Here is an 18373-nt window from a genome sequence, read left to right on the forward strand (position 1 = left end):
TGCGGTGTTAGCTGCATTGCTAGCAATCATTGGTGACCTATATTGATGTTTCTGTAGTGGTGGCGCCTCTCTAGTGGGCGTTCGAGTAGTTCTTGACGGGAGCAAAGCAGGAAGTAAGGTGAGAAGTAGAAGAGCCAAATGTACTGGTGAGGATGGGGGTACAAAACAAACAGGACTTCTAATCCCAGGAGACCGGGTCATGTCCAGCTTGAAAAGGAAAAGGAAACAGAGAGTTTTTTTTAACTTTAAAACGGAGCTACCGTCACATGGTAACCTTCAGGAAGTGAAGTTACGTCTTCACAATGTTAACACCCACGTGTTTAAAACCGTAACGTTACCTTCTGGTTTAGATATGAGGACGGAAAACTCTCCTGTGGGTCAGATTGGGGACAAAAGTCAGAACTACTAAGGCCAATAGAGGGCGCCACGCCACTACAAACATAAATATAGGTCAGAATGATGCCGGAACAAACCCACTTGGGGGAGTTTTTTAGGGGAGAACAGACCTTATGAGCCACATATTCTCACCGGCCATAGCAGATAAATCTATAGGTTACAGAACATAAATCGTCATCCCATGTGCCAGCATTCATCCTCACACAGATCTCCTGATCGCCCCACATTATTTGATTGTCCTTTGATACCAGTTACTCTCAACCTTGTTGAACTCTCACCCTTGCTGAGACCAGCGCAAACGATGTTTGTCGGTTTTCTTGCCAGCCTCAATCCAGGCCCCGCCTGGATACTGAGCAGTCGTGGAGTTAAGGAGTCTCTGCCTGTCTGTCTGGTTAGACACTGTGGCCAGGTCAGTGTGGTTCTTTCTTCTGCAATGATCCTGGGCTTCATTCCAGGTCTTCTCATATCCAATGAAGTAGTACTCACACAGCAGACCCCCAATGGAGGAACAATGACCTGATAACAGAGAAGAAACTGAAAGAAACTTTGTTTTGTTTTTAAACCTGGACTCTATTTCCCATGTTTTTGTGTCTAAGTGACTGTTATTAAAGAGTAAGATACTTTTAGTTTAACATGAAATAGCCCCAAAATCACCATCACCAAAACCCACCAGACTCCATGTAAATAATCAGGACTTTTAGTGTGTATAGAGCCAGCATATCTCCACCAGACTCCATGTAAATAATCAGGACTTTTAGCGTGTATAGAGCCAGCATATCTCCACCAGACTCCATGTAAATAATCAGGACTTTTAGCGCTGTATAGAGCCAGCATATTTCCACCAGACTCCATGTAAATAATCAGGACTTTTAGCTGTATAGAGTTAAGCATACTCCACCAGACTCCTAATACATCAGGACTTTGTATAGAGTTAGCATATTTACCAAGACTCATAAATAATCAGGACTTTTAGCGTGTATATAAATATGCTGGCTTTATACACGCTAAAAGTCCTGATTATTTACATGGAGTTTGGTGGAGATATGCTGTCTCTATACACGCTAAAAGTCCTGATTATTTACATGGAGTCTGGTGGAGTTTGGTGATGGTGATTTCGGGGCTGTTCCATGTTAAACTAAAAGGATCTTATTTTTTAACTAAAAGGTCTATCTCTGTAGGGATCCATCCCATAATGTTGTCAGAGTCGGTCAGCCACTTACACACAGGAAAATCCAGCTGGAAAACAAACTAAATTACCGTTTAAATGAACTCATATTATTAATTGAAGTGTGACTTGGAGTTGATGAGGAGTGAGCTGTCCAGATGATCCACTTACCCATCACAATGAACACAAACAGACTCCACTGCATCTTCACCCTGTTAGATTATAATAAATACACAGTTATTTTTTTACAGACAGAAGAATAGCCCGTCTTTATGTTTTAGGGATGCAGTGTATGACCCAATCACTCAGGATGCAAATCAAAGATTGGGTTATAACCTGTATCCCTAAACATAAAGGGCTGTTCTTCTGTCCGTTTCTCACTCCGACGGCTTAACTCAATTCCTCGCCAACATTTTAATATGATTTTATTATTTATTTTAACACAAATTCAAAAAGTCCAACAGGAAGCATATGAATGCAAATGTGACAGTTCAAGGTGTTACACTGTTGACTTGTTTAACTTTTTTGTAACTTCAATAAATGTTAAAATGCTTGATAATCAACAAAAATATAAAAAACTGTCAAAAACTTTTAAAAAAATGTTGATAAAAGCGACAAAACAAAAAATCTACAAAAGTGTCGGAAGCTAAAAAAAATGCAAACATTTTTTGAAAAAGTTCCAGTATTGCTTAAAGAGGTGATATTATGCTTTTTGGCTTTTTCCCTTTCCTTAACTGTGTTGTATATGTTTTTTGGGCATGTAATAGGTTTAAAAAGTGAAAAAGCCCAAAGTCCACCCCCAAAGGTAGTTTCCATTTCCAGCAGAAAACACTGTTCACAAACTGCTCCCAACAGCTCTATTGTAGTGAAGCCTTTCTTCCGCTACGCGCTGACGTGCCAGCTCGTAAACAGAAGTTATAAAGCTCCCGCCTAGCTGCTAAGCTCCCTCCCCCAACCGCCACCACCAATTCAAGTTTGTTAGACCCAGAGCGGCTGGAGAGTTGAGAGTCTCCGGTCATGTCCAGGAGACGCTGTATTCGTCAGTGCACGGGGAAATTTCCTCTTTTTCGTCTTCCAAAAGACGCAGTGAATTTAACAGTCAGTGGTTAAAATTTGTTTTTGCACTATTCCCCAGGACTACAACCCCAACCTTATGTTGTGTTCTGTTCATTTTACGGAGGACTGCTTCCTGAACCTGCAACAGTTCAATTCAGGATTTTCAAAACCGTTTCATTCTGAAAGACTCTGTCTGGTCATCATGGAGATTCAGAACCACAACCTTTAAGTACGCTTAGCTATAATTTATAAACCTTTTACGAAGTGTTGAAGTGGGCAGTTGAAGTGGGCAGGTTAGGCTAAACTACAGCTAAAGCTGTAGCTAATGTTATATCCGGTGTGAAATTGTTTAGCTCATTTTTAACAGATTCTTTTTTAAATATGGTGATGGGTTGTGTATTTAAAGATGTGAAATATTGCTGTTGTGTGGATGTGCATTTATTAGTAACTTATACCAGCTGCTGTTACGGTGGCAGTGAAATGTAGCCTCGTACAAAGTTAGCAGAAGCTAACTTTCTAGCTAGCGCGCTAACGTTTTGTGTTCAAAACCGTTTTGTTCAAAGCTTTTGAACACAATTACGTAACACTGCATTAAAATCGACTATCGCCTTTCAGTCAAAATATGTAGAACAGTGTACAAGTGTTCATGTGAAGGTATGTTTAGAACGTTAATGCTACTTTACAGGTTGATTGGTAAGGGCCCGAAACCACTGTATGCCCCAGCTAATTTGGTAGTGTTGGCTAATGTTCTGTAAAGTGGTAAACGACACGTGTGTTTAAGTTGCTTTTGTTACGCGGGAGACCGTTGTCCATAACCAACAGTATATTTGCTCCCTACTTACACAACCGGGCTTTGACTAGGAAAAGGATGTCATGTGGTGTGTTAATTTGTTTATATGCTACTTGTGCTGTCTCCTGATTTCACAAGGGGATAAGAACGTTAGCGTTGTAGATACTGACTCTTTTCATCTGATTACTGTCTTATTACAGAGTACATCACAGCAGCACCTCGAAACCCCACACCTTTCCACTACATTCCATGACATAGGATGCCAGACCGAACCACCACAAAATATGTCAGTGGGCATACAGTCCAGTGCTCCAAAATGAGAACAGTCGGGCAACAGCTATCCATGGTACGCTTGAGGGCTTCCATGAGAAGCAAAGGTAAATAACAAAAGCATCACATGTTTTTGCATTTTTAGTTCACATGCAGTACCTGTAAATGCCTTACTCTGCTGAAAACCCAATATATAATAAACATGAGAATTTCATTTCGTCGTATTGTAAAGAAAAATATTATTTAAGTTTTTCTTTCTTTTTCTGTGTTAGTGTTTACACTGAGACCACTTCAAGCTCCCCCAGAATTCACCCCGATGTCTTCAACACCAATAAGACCCCAAGATTACAGACCTCGCAAGAGACCTCGTCTTGAGTTGGAGGAGGAGGAGGAGGAGGAGGAAGAGGGAGACACCTCAACAGAGTTGCAAGCTGAGCCACAAGACTCAACATATATCCCTGGTGACTCTGTTCTAACGGACGAATCTGCCATGTCGTAAGTTCGATATTTGTATTACATTTCAATATGACTTATCAGCAGAAATGTTAAACTTGGTAGGAAAGCTAAATCAAGAATGTATTCTTTCTGTTTTTTAAGGTCTGAGCCAGTGTCTACTTATAAGGATGATAAGTACATTGTTTTTGAAAGTTGCCTAAGGGAGCTTTTTCAAAGCTGTCCTGTATGCAAGAGGCAGTGTGACGTTCAGCCGGCAAAAAATGGGAACGATGTGTCATTCACACAGCTCTGCCCACACTGCAACTATTCAAGACAGTGGCAGAGTCAGCCTGTTGTAGGAAGTAACCCCGTCGGCAACCTACACCTGTCAGCGGAAAAGGTATTGCTATAACTATTTAATATGAAATGGCAATCACTGTACTGTTTTCACAAACGTACCAATTTTACATGTTTTCACAGATATGCAAGGCCATGAATCTTCAGATTTTCCAGTATGGCACCTTCAGGAGGCATGCTAGGAGTTTTCTGGAGCCAGCCATAATCCACAAATGGAAGACGGATCAGCAACATCTTTTTCAAAAAGTTACAGCATGGAAGGAAAGATTGAGTCAGTGGAGATATGCAAACTGACTCCCCAGGTAAGACAAAAGTCCCAAAAGTCTGTTCTTAAAAGCATGGTACTTAAACATTCGATTTGAGTTGCAAAGCCTTGACATGGTCTTTGTTATATAATCTTCAGGGCACTCAGCAAAGTATGGGAGCTACACACTGATGCACCTAGACAGAAACCCTATCTACACCTTCAGCTTGTTCAGGTGGGTCCCATATTTTTATTTTTTTGCCTTGCGCATGATGAAAGATGATTCTGTATAGCTTTCAATGTCTCACATTTATATCTATGCATTTTTGTCCCACCACCAGAGCAATGAAGTAGGTGGTAGTTACCACATGGAGAAGGAGGGCCTTAAACGCTGCCTGGATCTACTGGATTCAAACGGTTTGGTGATGGACTACATTGTCACCGACCGTCATCCACAGATCCAGAAGTATCTGAGGGAGCGCAGCATCACCCACTTCTATGATGTGTGGCACTTTGAGAAAGGTATGTCTTCATCCTTGTTTATGTCAGTGTGGCTCATTGACATATTTGTGTTTAGTTATTCGTCAAAGAATGTCCTGAATATAAATTTATTGCATATGTACTTTCTGCAAGGTTTGTCAAAGAAACTTGACAAAGTTGCGAAAACAAGGACTGCGGGGGGGTTGAAGAAGTGGCCGCGTAGCATCAAAAGCCATGTCTACTGGAGTGCAACATTGTCAACATCAGGGCCAGAGAAGGTAGCCAAGTGGATGTCGATTGTCAACCACATCCAGAACGTGCACTTGCATGAAAACCCGGAGTGCCAACATCCTGATCGAGTGTCAAGGGATCCAAGTAAATGGTTTCAACCAGGTATGTAAACAAAATGTGAGTAAAAGAATTAAATTTAAAATGCAAAACCTTTTTTGCTTATAATATTAATAACAAAAAACAACTTCACCTCAAATGCCCTTTATAATGAAATATTATTGCTGTATTTACTGTGTTAATGGGCCGCAATTTTAATATAATAGAAATTTTTAATTTTATTTAAGGGTCAATGGCGCTCTACAAAGTGGAAAAAATCCTGGTCAATAAGAGGGTTGTCAAAGATGTGGAGAAGCTGAGCCACCACTACCAAACATCATCCCTGGAGGCTTTCCACAGTTTGATACTTCGCTTCACACCCAAGAATGTGGTTTTCCCTTTCATGGGCATGCTTTGCAGGTAATACAATGAATACATTCAGTAACCTTATACACCACAGCTACTGCCTAATGGCTTATATATATATATAAAATATCAAAATTGTTGTGTCACTTCAGTTTGCAATTGTATTTTTGTAGGTTGTACCTTGCAGCCATGCACTACAATGAAAATGCAGACTGCGAGCAAGCCACAACATCTGCAGGACAACCAGTATTCAAGGTTGTGTTTCCCAAGTCCAGGAAAGGGGAGGTACTGACGGCGGCCCAAAAACAGACCCTACATACAGTAAGTTTTAAACTACTTTTATCTATATAACAAATAATGTAACATCAATAGTGACACATTGAATATTTACAAGTAGTGTTAACTTTAGAAAAACATCTTTTGTAATTACAAATAGTGACACTTGTGTATATGTGTGTATATGTGTGTATATGTGTGTGTGTGTGTGTGTGTATTGTAAACGTAACAAATAAATAGTTAAGGCTAAAAAACAAATATGTAGAAATAAGGTGGCGTCTGAGAAGAACGCTCTTCTTAAGCACTTAAGTGATTATTTATATGCATTAATTCACAGAATATGTGGAAGAACTTATGAGGCTGGTTTTCGAGGAGGTGTTTGAGGACCCAACTCCATTTGTTGAGGTGCGGAAACTGATCCCCATCCCCAAGGATCTGGCATCGGAACATGAGAGACCCTCAAAGGAGGAAGTGGTTGCCCGCCATCTGTCCCGCTTTGCTCAAGGGACAGTCGGAACCGTACATACTAGGCACCCGGATCAAGAAACTGCACATTATCCGGTCACAACGCACGCACGGGATTACCACCCTAACAGTCCTTCCCAAGTAGCCCCAGCACCAGTTGACCAAAGCCAAGATAGGCAAGGTGCCTGTAGCGCCTGTATGGACAGGATTGGACAATAGTGAACATCACTCTTATTTATAGTGTATATCTGTATTTTTTTCCTATTATGTATATTAAGATTGTTCTATTTATATAAGCGTTTCAACATTTGATGAAAATAAAGACATTGTAATTGTGATTTCTTCATTAGGTCTTTGGTTTATTGGTAAAATAATTTTATGGGACAGTTAATTACATGTTTTAAAAACTTACTCTTTTTCTGTTCGACACCTCAAAGGTCCATAGTCTGCTCTGTATATAGTGTAGATGTTCCGCAGGGTGTAGTGGTTCAAACAGGTTGGCTCTAGGTCTGGATGGTAAACCATGCAGGTAGGTGGGACAGGAACCTGTTGCATTTGTGTAACAACCTAATAATAAAAATAAGTAACTCATTTAGAATAAATATTAACTGAGGAGGCAACATTACTGCAAAATGGAGATACTGATTGATGAAGCTACATTTATTTGTTAACCTTGTATGTATAAAAAATGTAGTCAAAGATCATAGAAATGATTGGCCCCTATAATATAATTGATTACAAATAATTACATCCAGGAGGTGATGTGAAATGATACATTTTTACACAACGGTAAAAGTAAACATGACAACACATTTTGTAGTATTTTACAACAGAGGAAGGTTAGTCAACATCATATCCACTTTGCATGACTGTTGTATAGGTTCTAATATAATTACCATTTGTATTTCTTGGCAACAGATGTTTTCAACTTCAGTGGACATTGTCAAGCAATTTCCACAAGTACACCTAAATATAAAATAAAAAACGTTAGACACCCTCCAGACAGTCAATGGACATAAAGTTGTTGCTGTGATAGAAAGGGTGCAGAATTCAAACTGAAATACTTAATTAACTTACCACTCTGAAACATCTTGCTCCAGTCTAGGTTGTGAAGCTAGTTCGGCTTCTGTTTCGGGATCAGACTCTGGTTGGAACATGTATGGCTGAGCTGAAGCCATGGTTACCGGTAGATAGATGCTAGATCGGATCCGTTTGTTTCGGATCACACTATCATGCTATCAGGGGCCCTACTCTGCATCTAAGTGGCTAGTTGTCCTTACCTAGGTACTCGCGCGATGTGTGACTCCAAACAAAGATGGGATAGCGGTAAGATGCTTCACTCTGTAGCTAAAACAGAAAGCTCAACAGTCTCTGTTGAAATAGAGTAAAACAGGAGCTGCAGCAATGTGCAGTACAACAAAAATATGATGTTTTTTGAAAATAAAACCATGTAAACCTGTTCTGGTACAACCTCTAAATACAATTATGAACCTGAAAATGAGCATAATATCACCTCTTTAGTGGATAAAATTACTTAGGCCATGACCTGAGAAGAAACACTTCCAGAAGTTTATCTGGGTTAACACTGCGTTAGCGTATAATCGTGAGGATAAGCGACGGGACCGTATCGCTATCTTAAATGATCTCTAACCGAGTGTACACTAGTACATATATGTTATGCTCTCAAAACGATGGATTGAAAGTTAGGTACACCAGAAGTTTATGTAAATAACACTTGCCTGCTGGCTTCTGCTCTCTGCTGTTGTTGCTGCTGCTGTGAGACGAGTGCTTAGGGACATCTACAAATTACAACACCGAAAAGAGATGCAACAAAAATATTTTTTAATTTAACTTATTTTTTAAAGTAAGTGCTGTAGTATAACTAGCAGGAGACAAATAATAATTGAGGTAAGTTTGGAGACATTATCTTATTTAATCATTAAATTAATACATATTTTTGTTGTATCTCTTTTCGGTGTAGTAATTTGTAGATGTCCCTAAGCACTCGTCTAACTGCAGGTAGCAGCAGCAACAGAGAGCAGAAGAGAGCAGGCAAGTGTTCATAAACTTCTGGTGTACTTACAAACTTTCCAATCCATAGTTTTATGAGTACATAACCTATTTGTACTAGTGTAGACCTTTGGTATCATTTCGGGCATTATTAGTGGGGTCATTTAAGAGATACAAACGTGGGTCCATTAGCCCCGCGCTAAGCTACTCAGCGGCTAACGCTACTCTACGCTAACTCGCCCAGTGTTAGACCCAGGTGAAAAAAGCTTCTGGGGGGGTGTTTGGCTCGAGGTCATGGTGCAAAGGACCCTAGGGTGAATTACTCCGAACCATCACTTTAAGCCGGGAGGACAACACAAGCATTAAAATGTGAAATCAAACAGCCGAGTTTATAACTTATCGAAAAAGTTTCTATATCAGAAATTTGGGTTTCTTTTAACCAAATTGTCAAAAAATAATGTGGATGGTTCTATATATGACGCTCTTCACAAGTTACATAAAAGATCAGCTGAGTACTTTCATTGAATTTGGGTGTTTTATTAAATTTTATAGCATTTGGAGAGAAAAAATTATAAATAAATAACTTTAAAAAGAGTGACAAAAATTTCGGAAAAAACAACAAAACTTAAAAAAAGCCAGGAAAAAATGCCAAAAAATCGGTAAGAAGTGACAAAAAAAAGTATAAGAAAATTTGCTGAAAAGCAACAGAAGTGTCGAAAAAGACGACCAAGACGTGAGTTAAATAGTAAATTTTGACCCAGAAAAATAAAAAGTAGCACTGTTGATGAGGACGACAACACAAACATTAAAATGTGAAATCAAACAGCCGAGTTTATTTATTTATTTATTTGATAGGGACAATGCTCATTGATCAACAGACAAATTACTTGCTGTAAACAAGCCAGAGTTAGCTACAAATGCTAGTTTCCAACTTATATAGTTTATAACTTACATCTTGTTAATGTCCACAGCTTCACTCTGCTCTGATGGTTCTCCCTTTCTGTGCTCTCAACACTTTATTAATCCTCTTCATACACTCTGGCGTCACTTTGAATATTAAAATATCAATATGTCAGATCTGTATCATGGCCTGGAAACCTCCCCCTGTTACCTTCATCTAAACATGTTTCTGTTATTATTTATTTAGTAACATAGAGCGGGAGAAAGCATGGACAAAAATTTATCCATAACAAGATTAAGGAAGTCTCTTTCAAGGTTTTATTACACAAACTTGTGTTACAAAGATATAGGGCCCTATCTTGCACCCAGCACAATTGACTTGAGCAAGGCCCTTAAAGGTAACTTTCAGGATTATTTTACATGATTACTTACTGACTTTTGGAAACATGTTGCATTTATTAAAGTTACAACACACACATACACACACACACACACACACACACACACACACACACACACACACACACACACACACACACACACACACACACACACACACACACACACACACACACACACACACAGAACACACACACAGAGACAAACACACAAGTCAACAGTGTAACACCTTAAAATGTGACATTAGCATTCATATGTTTCCTGTTGGGGATTTTTTGAATTTGAGTTAAAGGAAATAATATGAAAATTATATGAATATGTTGGTGGAGTGAGGGGGAAACAGACAGAAGAACAGTCTGTCTTTATGTTTAGGGATACAGTGTATCACCCAGTCCCTCAGGATGCAAATCAGAGATTTAACTATTCATCACATTCAGCTGCATCAAAGGGAAACATTTGGGGTTTTTTTTTCAACCAGGACTCTATGTTCCCATGTGTTGGTGTCTCAGTGACTGATGGGAACAACTATCTTAAAAAATGGTCCAAAGAAAGAACCAAGCTGTAATGTAACCCTACAGGACAGATGTTCAGCAGCAGTTAGAGTCCACTAAAAGTTCTGTTGTTGCTGATTGATACACAAACACACACACACACACACACACACACACACACACACACACACACACACACACACACACACACACACACACACACACACACACACACATGCACCCACACAGACACACACAAACACAGACACACAGACACACACAAACACAGATACACATGCACATACACACACACACACACACACACACACACACACACACACACACACATACAACTGTTAATACTCCACCAGTACTGTATACGCGCCACTCACCAACTTATTACCACTGTACTGTTACTCTTATTTTTGGAATTCATGGTCAATAAACCTCTTTTAAAGGAAATTATACCACATTTTTGAGTCAAAAAAGCAGAAATTATGAATTATTTTGACTAATATTAGAGTAATGTATGTTGATGGATAATCACAGTCTGGTGTAAGTCAAAGTTTAGTCCGAATACTGTTTTAGAAACCGTTTACATTGTTTTCAAATGCTATAAAATCTAAGGAAACACACAAAATGTGATGAAAGTATAGTGATCATTAATTGTACTTGTGAAGACCGTTGGAGGGAACCATCCATGTTAATTTTGGGTCATTTGTTTAAAAAGAAACCCATATTTCTGATATAGACATTTTGATAACGTGTCAAACTTGACCCGAAGACAACAGCAGTGTTAAGTATTGAGATATAAACAAAAAGAGTTTGAAGAAGACTTGTAAACCATATCATTATATAAATCAGATTTTACATGCAGTATTACGTTGAATAAAATCCCTCTTCTGCAAATCCACACAGACATTAAAATGTGAAATCAAACAGCCGAGTTAATAACTTATATAGTTTCTAACTTACATCTTTACAAACATTTAACCCTCCTGTGGAATTTGACCCATTTTCAAAGTGTCCATATCAGAAATTTGGGTTTCTTTCAACCAAATTGCCAAAAATGAACATAGATGGTTCCATTTAACGCTCTTCTGAAGTAAAATGAAGGATCAGTTCACTACTTTCATTGAATTTGGGGTATTTTATTCAATATTATAGCATATTTCTGCTTTTTAAACTAAAAAAATTAGGTTTATTGACTCTGATTTCCAAGAATAAGTGTAAAGGTCATGGTATAAGTTGTTAGTAGTGCCAATCAGTCAAACAAAGCGACAAAAAAGCAACAAAAATATCAAAAAAGCATAAAAAACGTTGAAAATAAATTCAATAAAAAGTGCTAACATCTCTTTATCCGTGAGGACAACACAGAAATTAAGATGTGAAATCAAACAGCCGAGTTAATAACTTACATAACTTATATAGTTTATAACTTATATAACTTATATAGTTTATAACTTATATAACTTATATAGTTTATAACTTACATCTTGTGAATGTCCACAGCTTCTCTCTGCTCTGATGGTTCTCCCTCTCTGTGCTGACGGAGACTGCTGTCTACACTTTATTAATCCTCTTCATACTCTCTGGCTGTCATTTGAATATTAAAATATCAACGTGTCAGATCTGTATCGTCAGGCCCGGATTGGCTAATCGGGAGCATCGGGAGAATCCCGAAACATCCCTCTGTTACCTTCATCTAAACATGTCTTTGGTATTCCTTTGAGTTTGACACACGTGATTTACATGAACATCCTGAAACTGCACATCAAAAACAAAGCCTGCTCTTATCCTTGACTTCTGAGGGAGATATGTTCAGTCTAATTTGTTAGTGCTGGTCTGCAGTGAACCCAAAGAGAGCTGATGTGGCCTATTTGCATCCCGGTTTTGATCCCCTAACGCTGATAGAAAGGCCTGGATTAACCCTCAGCTTGTCTTACCATCCACCATGCAGGCTTTGGTTTGGTTTTTCTGGGTAAATATTTCTAATTAAAACTTTTTTTTGGTGACGTTTTTGTCGCTTTTTGAAAAAAATAATTTGTCACTTTTTCCAATGTTTTTGTCACTTTTTCTTCCAATTGTTTTGTCACAAATTTCCGATGTTATTGTCGATTGTTTTTGACACCTTTTTTTTTTTATTTCAACATTTTCTGTCTGCAGTGAACCCAAAGAGAATTGATGTCTTACCATCCACCATGCAAGTGTTGGTTTGCTTTTTCTGGGTGAACATTTCTAATTAAAACTTTTTTTGGTGACGTTTTTGTCACTTTAAAAAAAAAAAACATTTCTCACTTTTTTCCGATGTTTTTGTCACTTTTTTTGGACTTTTTTTTCCAATTTTTTCCGATGTTCTTTGATCATCATAGCCAGGGGTGCACATAACTTTTTCAGTGAGTTACTCAGGTGAGTACCAGCAGATGGTGTCTGGTACTCACCCCACATGTAGCATGGTCTTAATTAGTGCAGTCTTCCTCACTGTCCTCCTCAGTGCCGGCCCCACTGTCCTCTACTTCAGCTTCCTGCATGGTAGATGATGAAGATGCTGCAGATGCACCTCTCTGTCCTTGATTGAGCCCCCGATTAGCTGTCTCCATCCACAGGTCAACAGCAGGCTTTGGGTCAAATGTCTCTGTGGTCTGCTTTGACAGGTGAAGGTGCATCAGGGCTGAGAGACGAGCACGTGACAGACGAGATCTGTACTTGGTTTTTATGATGTTGAGATGTGAGAATCCCCTCTCACAAACTGCACTGCTTAAAGGCAGTGTAAGAGACGGCTTAACCACCGTGTTGATGTTGGAGTAAGCATCTGGGTTACTTGTATTTACTATTTGGACCAAGTCATACACAGAAGAGGCTTCCAGGCATTTTCCTGCCTGCTTTAAGCGCATCCATTTTGTCTCAGTGGTGTTTTTGTCAAGTTGCAAGGTGTCCTCATATTTCTTGAGAATGCTGCAAACTGTTCTGTTTCCAAAACTGTGGAGGTCTTGCATTTCCAGAGGCCATGTTGAAGGATCAAATACTAAAAAATGATCACATGACTTGAGGGAGTCATATCTGATTTCAAACTCTTCAATTAACTCCCTGAGTAAGTGTGTCTTGTCTCTGTCAGCATCAGCATTAGAAACAGTGTGTGCCCTGTGGCTTTCACCATCAAGCAGAAGTGTGAACTGTCCAATGGCCACCATGAGTTCATCCTTACATTCTCCAGTGGTCAGCTTTTCCTTCTGAAACCTAATGGATGTGGTCTTCAAAATGTTGCCAATGTCAAGCATGTCTGACAGAAAGCACTGAAAACGCTCTGTGCAGATATGCTGCGAGTCACTGTCATCACTCGTAGCCAGTTGCATTTTAATGGCTGGCAATAGTCTTGATATTTTTAACAGTGTTTCATGCCTCCATGCAGACCATCTGATATCATGAAACTCACCCAGTTTCACAAAGGAGATCCCATTTTCTTCACACAGCTTCTTCCGTGCAGCAATTTTTTTTGCTCCACCTTTCTGTAAATAAAACTGCAGCAGCTTGACCACAGAGCAATTAAATATCTCACAGTAACGGTACGTATACACCGCCGCCGACTTGAGCTTCTAAAGATACCAGAAGTCATTGATTTTCAATGGAAGCTTCTCTCAGCTGCAAGGAGCGTCAAATCTGTTGGCGTCGCGTTTTGGGCATTTTGAGCGTCCAGAGCGTCAATCAGAAAGTTGAACTTTGGTCAACTTTATGGTAACGAGCTATGACGGCGTTCAGCGGCAAACGGCAGCAAGCAGCTGCAAGCAGCGGCAAGCAGCGGCGAACGTCAGCAACCAATCGGAATATAGACAACCTTCCCGCTGGCTGATCCCAGAGAAACATACGATGTAAACTTTCATTCCTACCAGAACATTAGTTCAGAGAAAATGGAGGAAAAGCTCCTAATCGCTGTTGCTGGGTTCCCCTATCAGTTATGATATGACGTTGTTTGCGTATAGGGACCAGTTAACGTTACATGCCGTCACATGGTCTCTAAACAGTCACATGGTCTCTAAACAGTCACATGGTCTCTAAGCGGTCACATGGTCTCTAAACGGTCACATGGTCTCTAAACGGTCACATGGTCTCTAAACAGTCACATGGTCTCTAAACAGTCCTCTCACGGTGAAGTCCTGCACGGATCAACAGCTGCTGGCTGCTCGCTCTGCCTGCATTCTGCTGCGGTTCAGCGGCTAACGAGCAAGCTAACTGCTAACAGACACCGCTGCGACCAACAAACAATACAAATTCTGTCCTTATATATGTAATTTATAAAAGGTTTCTAGTGTCAGTGTACTGGCCGTGCAGTCAGTGGCTGCTTGTGCTTTGTCTTCAATCGTGTGTTGAACATGTTCGAAGAACGCTGCCACGTCAGAGCGGCCAAAGCGTCACACAGCTTCCCTGTACTTTCTGACAAGAAAGAATCTAAAATATAAGACATGTTTTCAGTTATTTCACACTTTGTTGTTAAGTACATAATTCCATATGTGTTCATTCATAGTTTTGATGCCTTCAGTGAGAATCTACAATGTAAATAGTCATGAAAATAAAGAAACACATTGAATGAGAAGGTTTGTCCAAACTTTTGGCCTGTACTGTATATACATATATATATATATATATATATATATATATATATATATATATATATATATATATATATGTATGTGTGTGTGTATATATATATATATATATGTGTATACATATATAGATAAGACATAAGACAGTGTTTGAAGGTTAAAAAAGCGGCAAAAATGTCAGAAAAGGCAACAAAAACATTGAAAATGAGACAAAAACATTCCAAAAAAGCATCAAAAACATTAAAAAGTAACAAAGGCTTCGGAAAAAAGCCCAATTCTGAATATTGGGGGGTTAACCCCCCAACCCCTATAAATTAAACCGATGCGTTATGGCACCTCCAATTAATAAGTAAATTAATCTAATTGGCAGTTTCTTACGCAAACCGGGGGAGCGTTGAACACCTTGTTGTGTGTGCAGTGCCTTTTTATTACCATAAGGTTACAGACACGTCTCTGCTGATTGGCTATCACCTGGGACACAGCCAATAAAATGAGAGAAAGCAATAACTCAAAGCTGTTTCACACCGTTCAGAGGAGACTTGTTATTCAACCTTTGTGTGTGTGTGTGTGTGTGTGTGTGTGTGTGTGTGTGTGTGTGTGTGCACCATAGCAACACGGTTACACCGTTTAGAGACTGACGTGCTCCAGTGTTTCCCTGTCTGTCTGTGATGAGTTCACTTGTCTGTAAAAACAGCAGGACATTTGCCTACTATGTGTTAAAGTTATAGTTGAACAGGTGAAGATCTCGTTGTCTGTAGCTGCCTGTAGGAGCCACATACTGTATGTTGTTTATGGTCTCATTTATATTATTTATTGATTATTATATTGTAGGTGGTGGACGTTTTCATCGCGGTTTGAGAGGAAGTGATAACATATGTGTTTACTTCACCTGTTCACCTGTTCACCTGTTGGGTTTTTGGGGCTTTGACAGAGAGGGGGTGAGCCTGGGAGAAAACCCTTTCTGTTGCCGCACTAACACACTTACCAACTTACTTACAGTTACCGCGAAACTCTACTTGATCCTGGCTGTTGTGGGAGGAGGAAATAACGTAGAGACCCAGTTTCATGATGTGATAAGAGGATTTTGGGTTAGTGAAAAAAGAGGACCACTCTGTGGTTCAACAGTTTATTTAGACTCAGAGAAAACTATTCTTTGGTTACATAAAACTCAAGAAACAATGTGATCATCAGAAAAAGATTTTACAAAATATAACCATCAGATATTCACCAGAACTTGACACTTTAAGAGAAAGAAAAAATAACAACTTCAGAAAATAACAAATGGTAATCATTCATGTTCCAGGATTACATCCTCAGTTTAATATCTGCTGTCACATCTCTCCCCCAGAGGTTTGTTTCCTACATTTCCCAGAATGCCATTCAACAATCCCAGAGGACACACAGTATGTCAACGTCACACCACTGCAAACAAAGTGAGTAAATGAATAAAACACATCCTTAACTTAAGTCAAAGTATTAATCCCACACTGTTAAAATGTAAAGTAAAACATCTATATTACAACTTTCTTCCTGAAATATTAAGATTTTTTTCTTGAAATATTACGATTTTTTTCCAAATATTACGTCTTTTTTACTTGAAATATTACTTTTTTCTTAATATATTACGACAATTTTCTTGAAATGTTACGACTTTATTCCCGAAATATTATCTTTGAGATCTATAAGTAATGTACCTCATCTCAACAACATTATTACTGAAGTACAGTACTTGAGTAAATGTACTTAGTTACATTCTGCTGTTTTTACTTGGAACAGATGAAATTAAGCTGGTTGTCCACTTTTTTTTCTAAATATTAAAACTTTTTTTACTTGATGCAACGTAATTTCGTTCCACACTGAATGTTTTTTGGAATGACAATAAAATAATCTTGAAAATTTTTTCCCCGAAATATTACGACTTTTTTTTCTTGAAATATTTACTTTGAGATTTAAGTTCCTACATTTCCCAGAATGCCATTCAATAATCCCAGAGGACACACAGTATGTCAACGTCACACCACTGCAAACAAAGTGAGTAAATTAATAAAACACATCCTTAACTTAAAGTATTAATCCCACACTGTTAAAATGTTAATTTAAAGAATAATAAAAAGTAAAAGATTTATATTACAACTTTTTTCCTCAATATTATGATTTCCTTTTTAAAATATCACTTTTTTACTTGAAATATTACGATTGATTTCCCAAAATATTATGATTTTTTACTTGAAATATTAACTTTGAGTAAAGTACCTCATCAACTTTTTTACTGAAGTAAAGTACTTGAGTAAATGTACTTAGTTACATTTTTGGTGGTTTGTTCTTGGAACAGATGAAGTTAAGCTGGTTGTCATCGTCGATCAGTTTGACCCAAGTTCCCTCTCGGTCCATGGCTCCAGACATGTTGCAGTCGTCCCCAGGCTCGCCGGGCCCCCAGTTCTTGTAGTGGACCGTCTCGTCACTGACCCAGAACCAGAAGTCCAGAGTGCAGGTGTAGCGCAGTCCCAGCCACACGTAGGGAGTGGAGGCCATCTTGGCTCTCTCCTGGACCCAGCGCTGCTCGTCCAGGTTGGTGATGGAGACAAGGTCGCGATAATGATCTCTGCAGTAGTATAACGCGTCCTCCCAGATCATGCTCTGGTTGATCAGGATCACTGAATCTGTCAGGGGAGAAGGGGAGTCAATCAGAGACAGAGTCAATCAGGGGCGGAGTCAATTAGTGTCAGAGTCAATTAGCGGCAGAGACCCAAATGCTCTGCCCGTGGAGACAAACACAGGACAGTTTAAATAACAGCTGTAACATTTAATTATATATTTTGTGAAAACATTCGGGCTGCAGTTGAAAGTAAAATCTCAGCAGAAAACTGCGCTTTAAAATGTATCTGTCATTCTATTTTTAGTGCTGCTTTTTATATTCAATTCAACATCCAATTTGTTCAACAAAAGAAAGTAGGAAATTATTTCCTTTCATTTGTTTTAAATCTAACAGGCAGTTTGTTGTATTTTAGTAGAGCTGAGAACACTTTATCTGTTTATTTATCGCGAGTTATATCATTATCAGAATATTCAACAACGATTATTCAACAACAATGAAGCTCATACTGTACGACCATAATTCTTATAATAAACTAATAAATAAAGTGAATCATTAAACAGATGTAGATGTACAGTACCGTTAGATAGACCTTCTGATAAACTCACCGTTGTAGCAGAAGAAGGTTTTTTTTTCATCACAGTCATCAGAGCTCCAATTTCCATTTATCGTAGTCATAGCACATGTCTTCTCAGGGTATTGTTTATGTCAGAGTCTCTGAACAGGCCGATCCAGAAAGGTTCTGCTTCTTTCCG

The 18373-nt window shown here is 38.9% G+C and overlaps 1 protein-coding gene and 2 long non-coding RNA genes across 3 annotated transcripts in view; 2 read left to right on the forward strand and 1 right to left on the reverse strand.

Moving 5' to 3' along the window:
• Window positions 1–4932: 4932 nt before the first annotated feature.
• LOC120565445 lies at window positions 4933–5375 on the forward strand. The gene is made up of 3 exons (XR_005640247.1): window positions 4933–4948; window positions 5055–5235; window positions 5347–5375. It is a non-coding gene; the product is annotated as an uncharacterized LOC120565445 (long non-coding RNA).
• A 10648-nt stretch (window positions 5376–16023) lies between these two features.
• LOC120565450 lies at window positions 16024–17071 on the forward strand. The gene is made up of 3 exons (XR_005640251.1): window positions 16024–16113; window positions 16374–16458; window positions 16996–17071. It is a non-coding gene; the product is annotated as an uncharacterized LOC120565450 (long non-coding RNA).
• A 255-nt stretch (window positions 17072–17326) lies between these two features.
• LOC120565579 (macrophage mannose receptor 1-like) overlaps window positions 17327–18373 on the reverse strand; it is a 33277-nt gene continuing 32230 nt past the window's right edge. The window contains exon 6 of the mRNA XM_039811481.1: window positions 17327–17685. Within this exon, the coding sequence (XP_039667415.1) occupies window positions 17327–17685 (359 nt within the window). The remainder of the gene's footprint in view (window positions 17686–18373) is intronic.

This window comes from Perca fluviatilis, chromosome 9 (genome assembly GCF_010015445.1).
Source record: "Perca fluviatilis chromosome 9, GENO_Pfluv_1.0, whole genome shotgun sequence".
NCBI classification, from domain to species: Eukaryota; Metazoa; Chordata; class Actinopteri; order Perciformes; family Percidae; genus Perca; species Perca fluviatilis.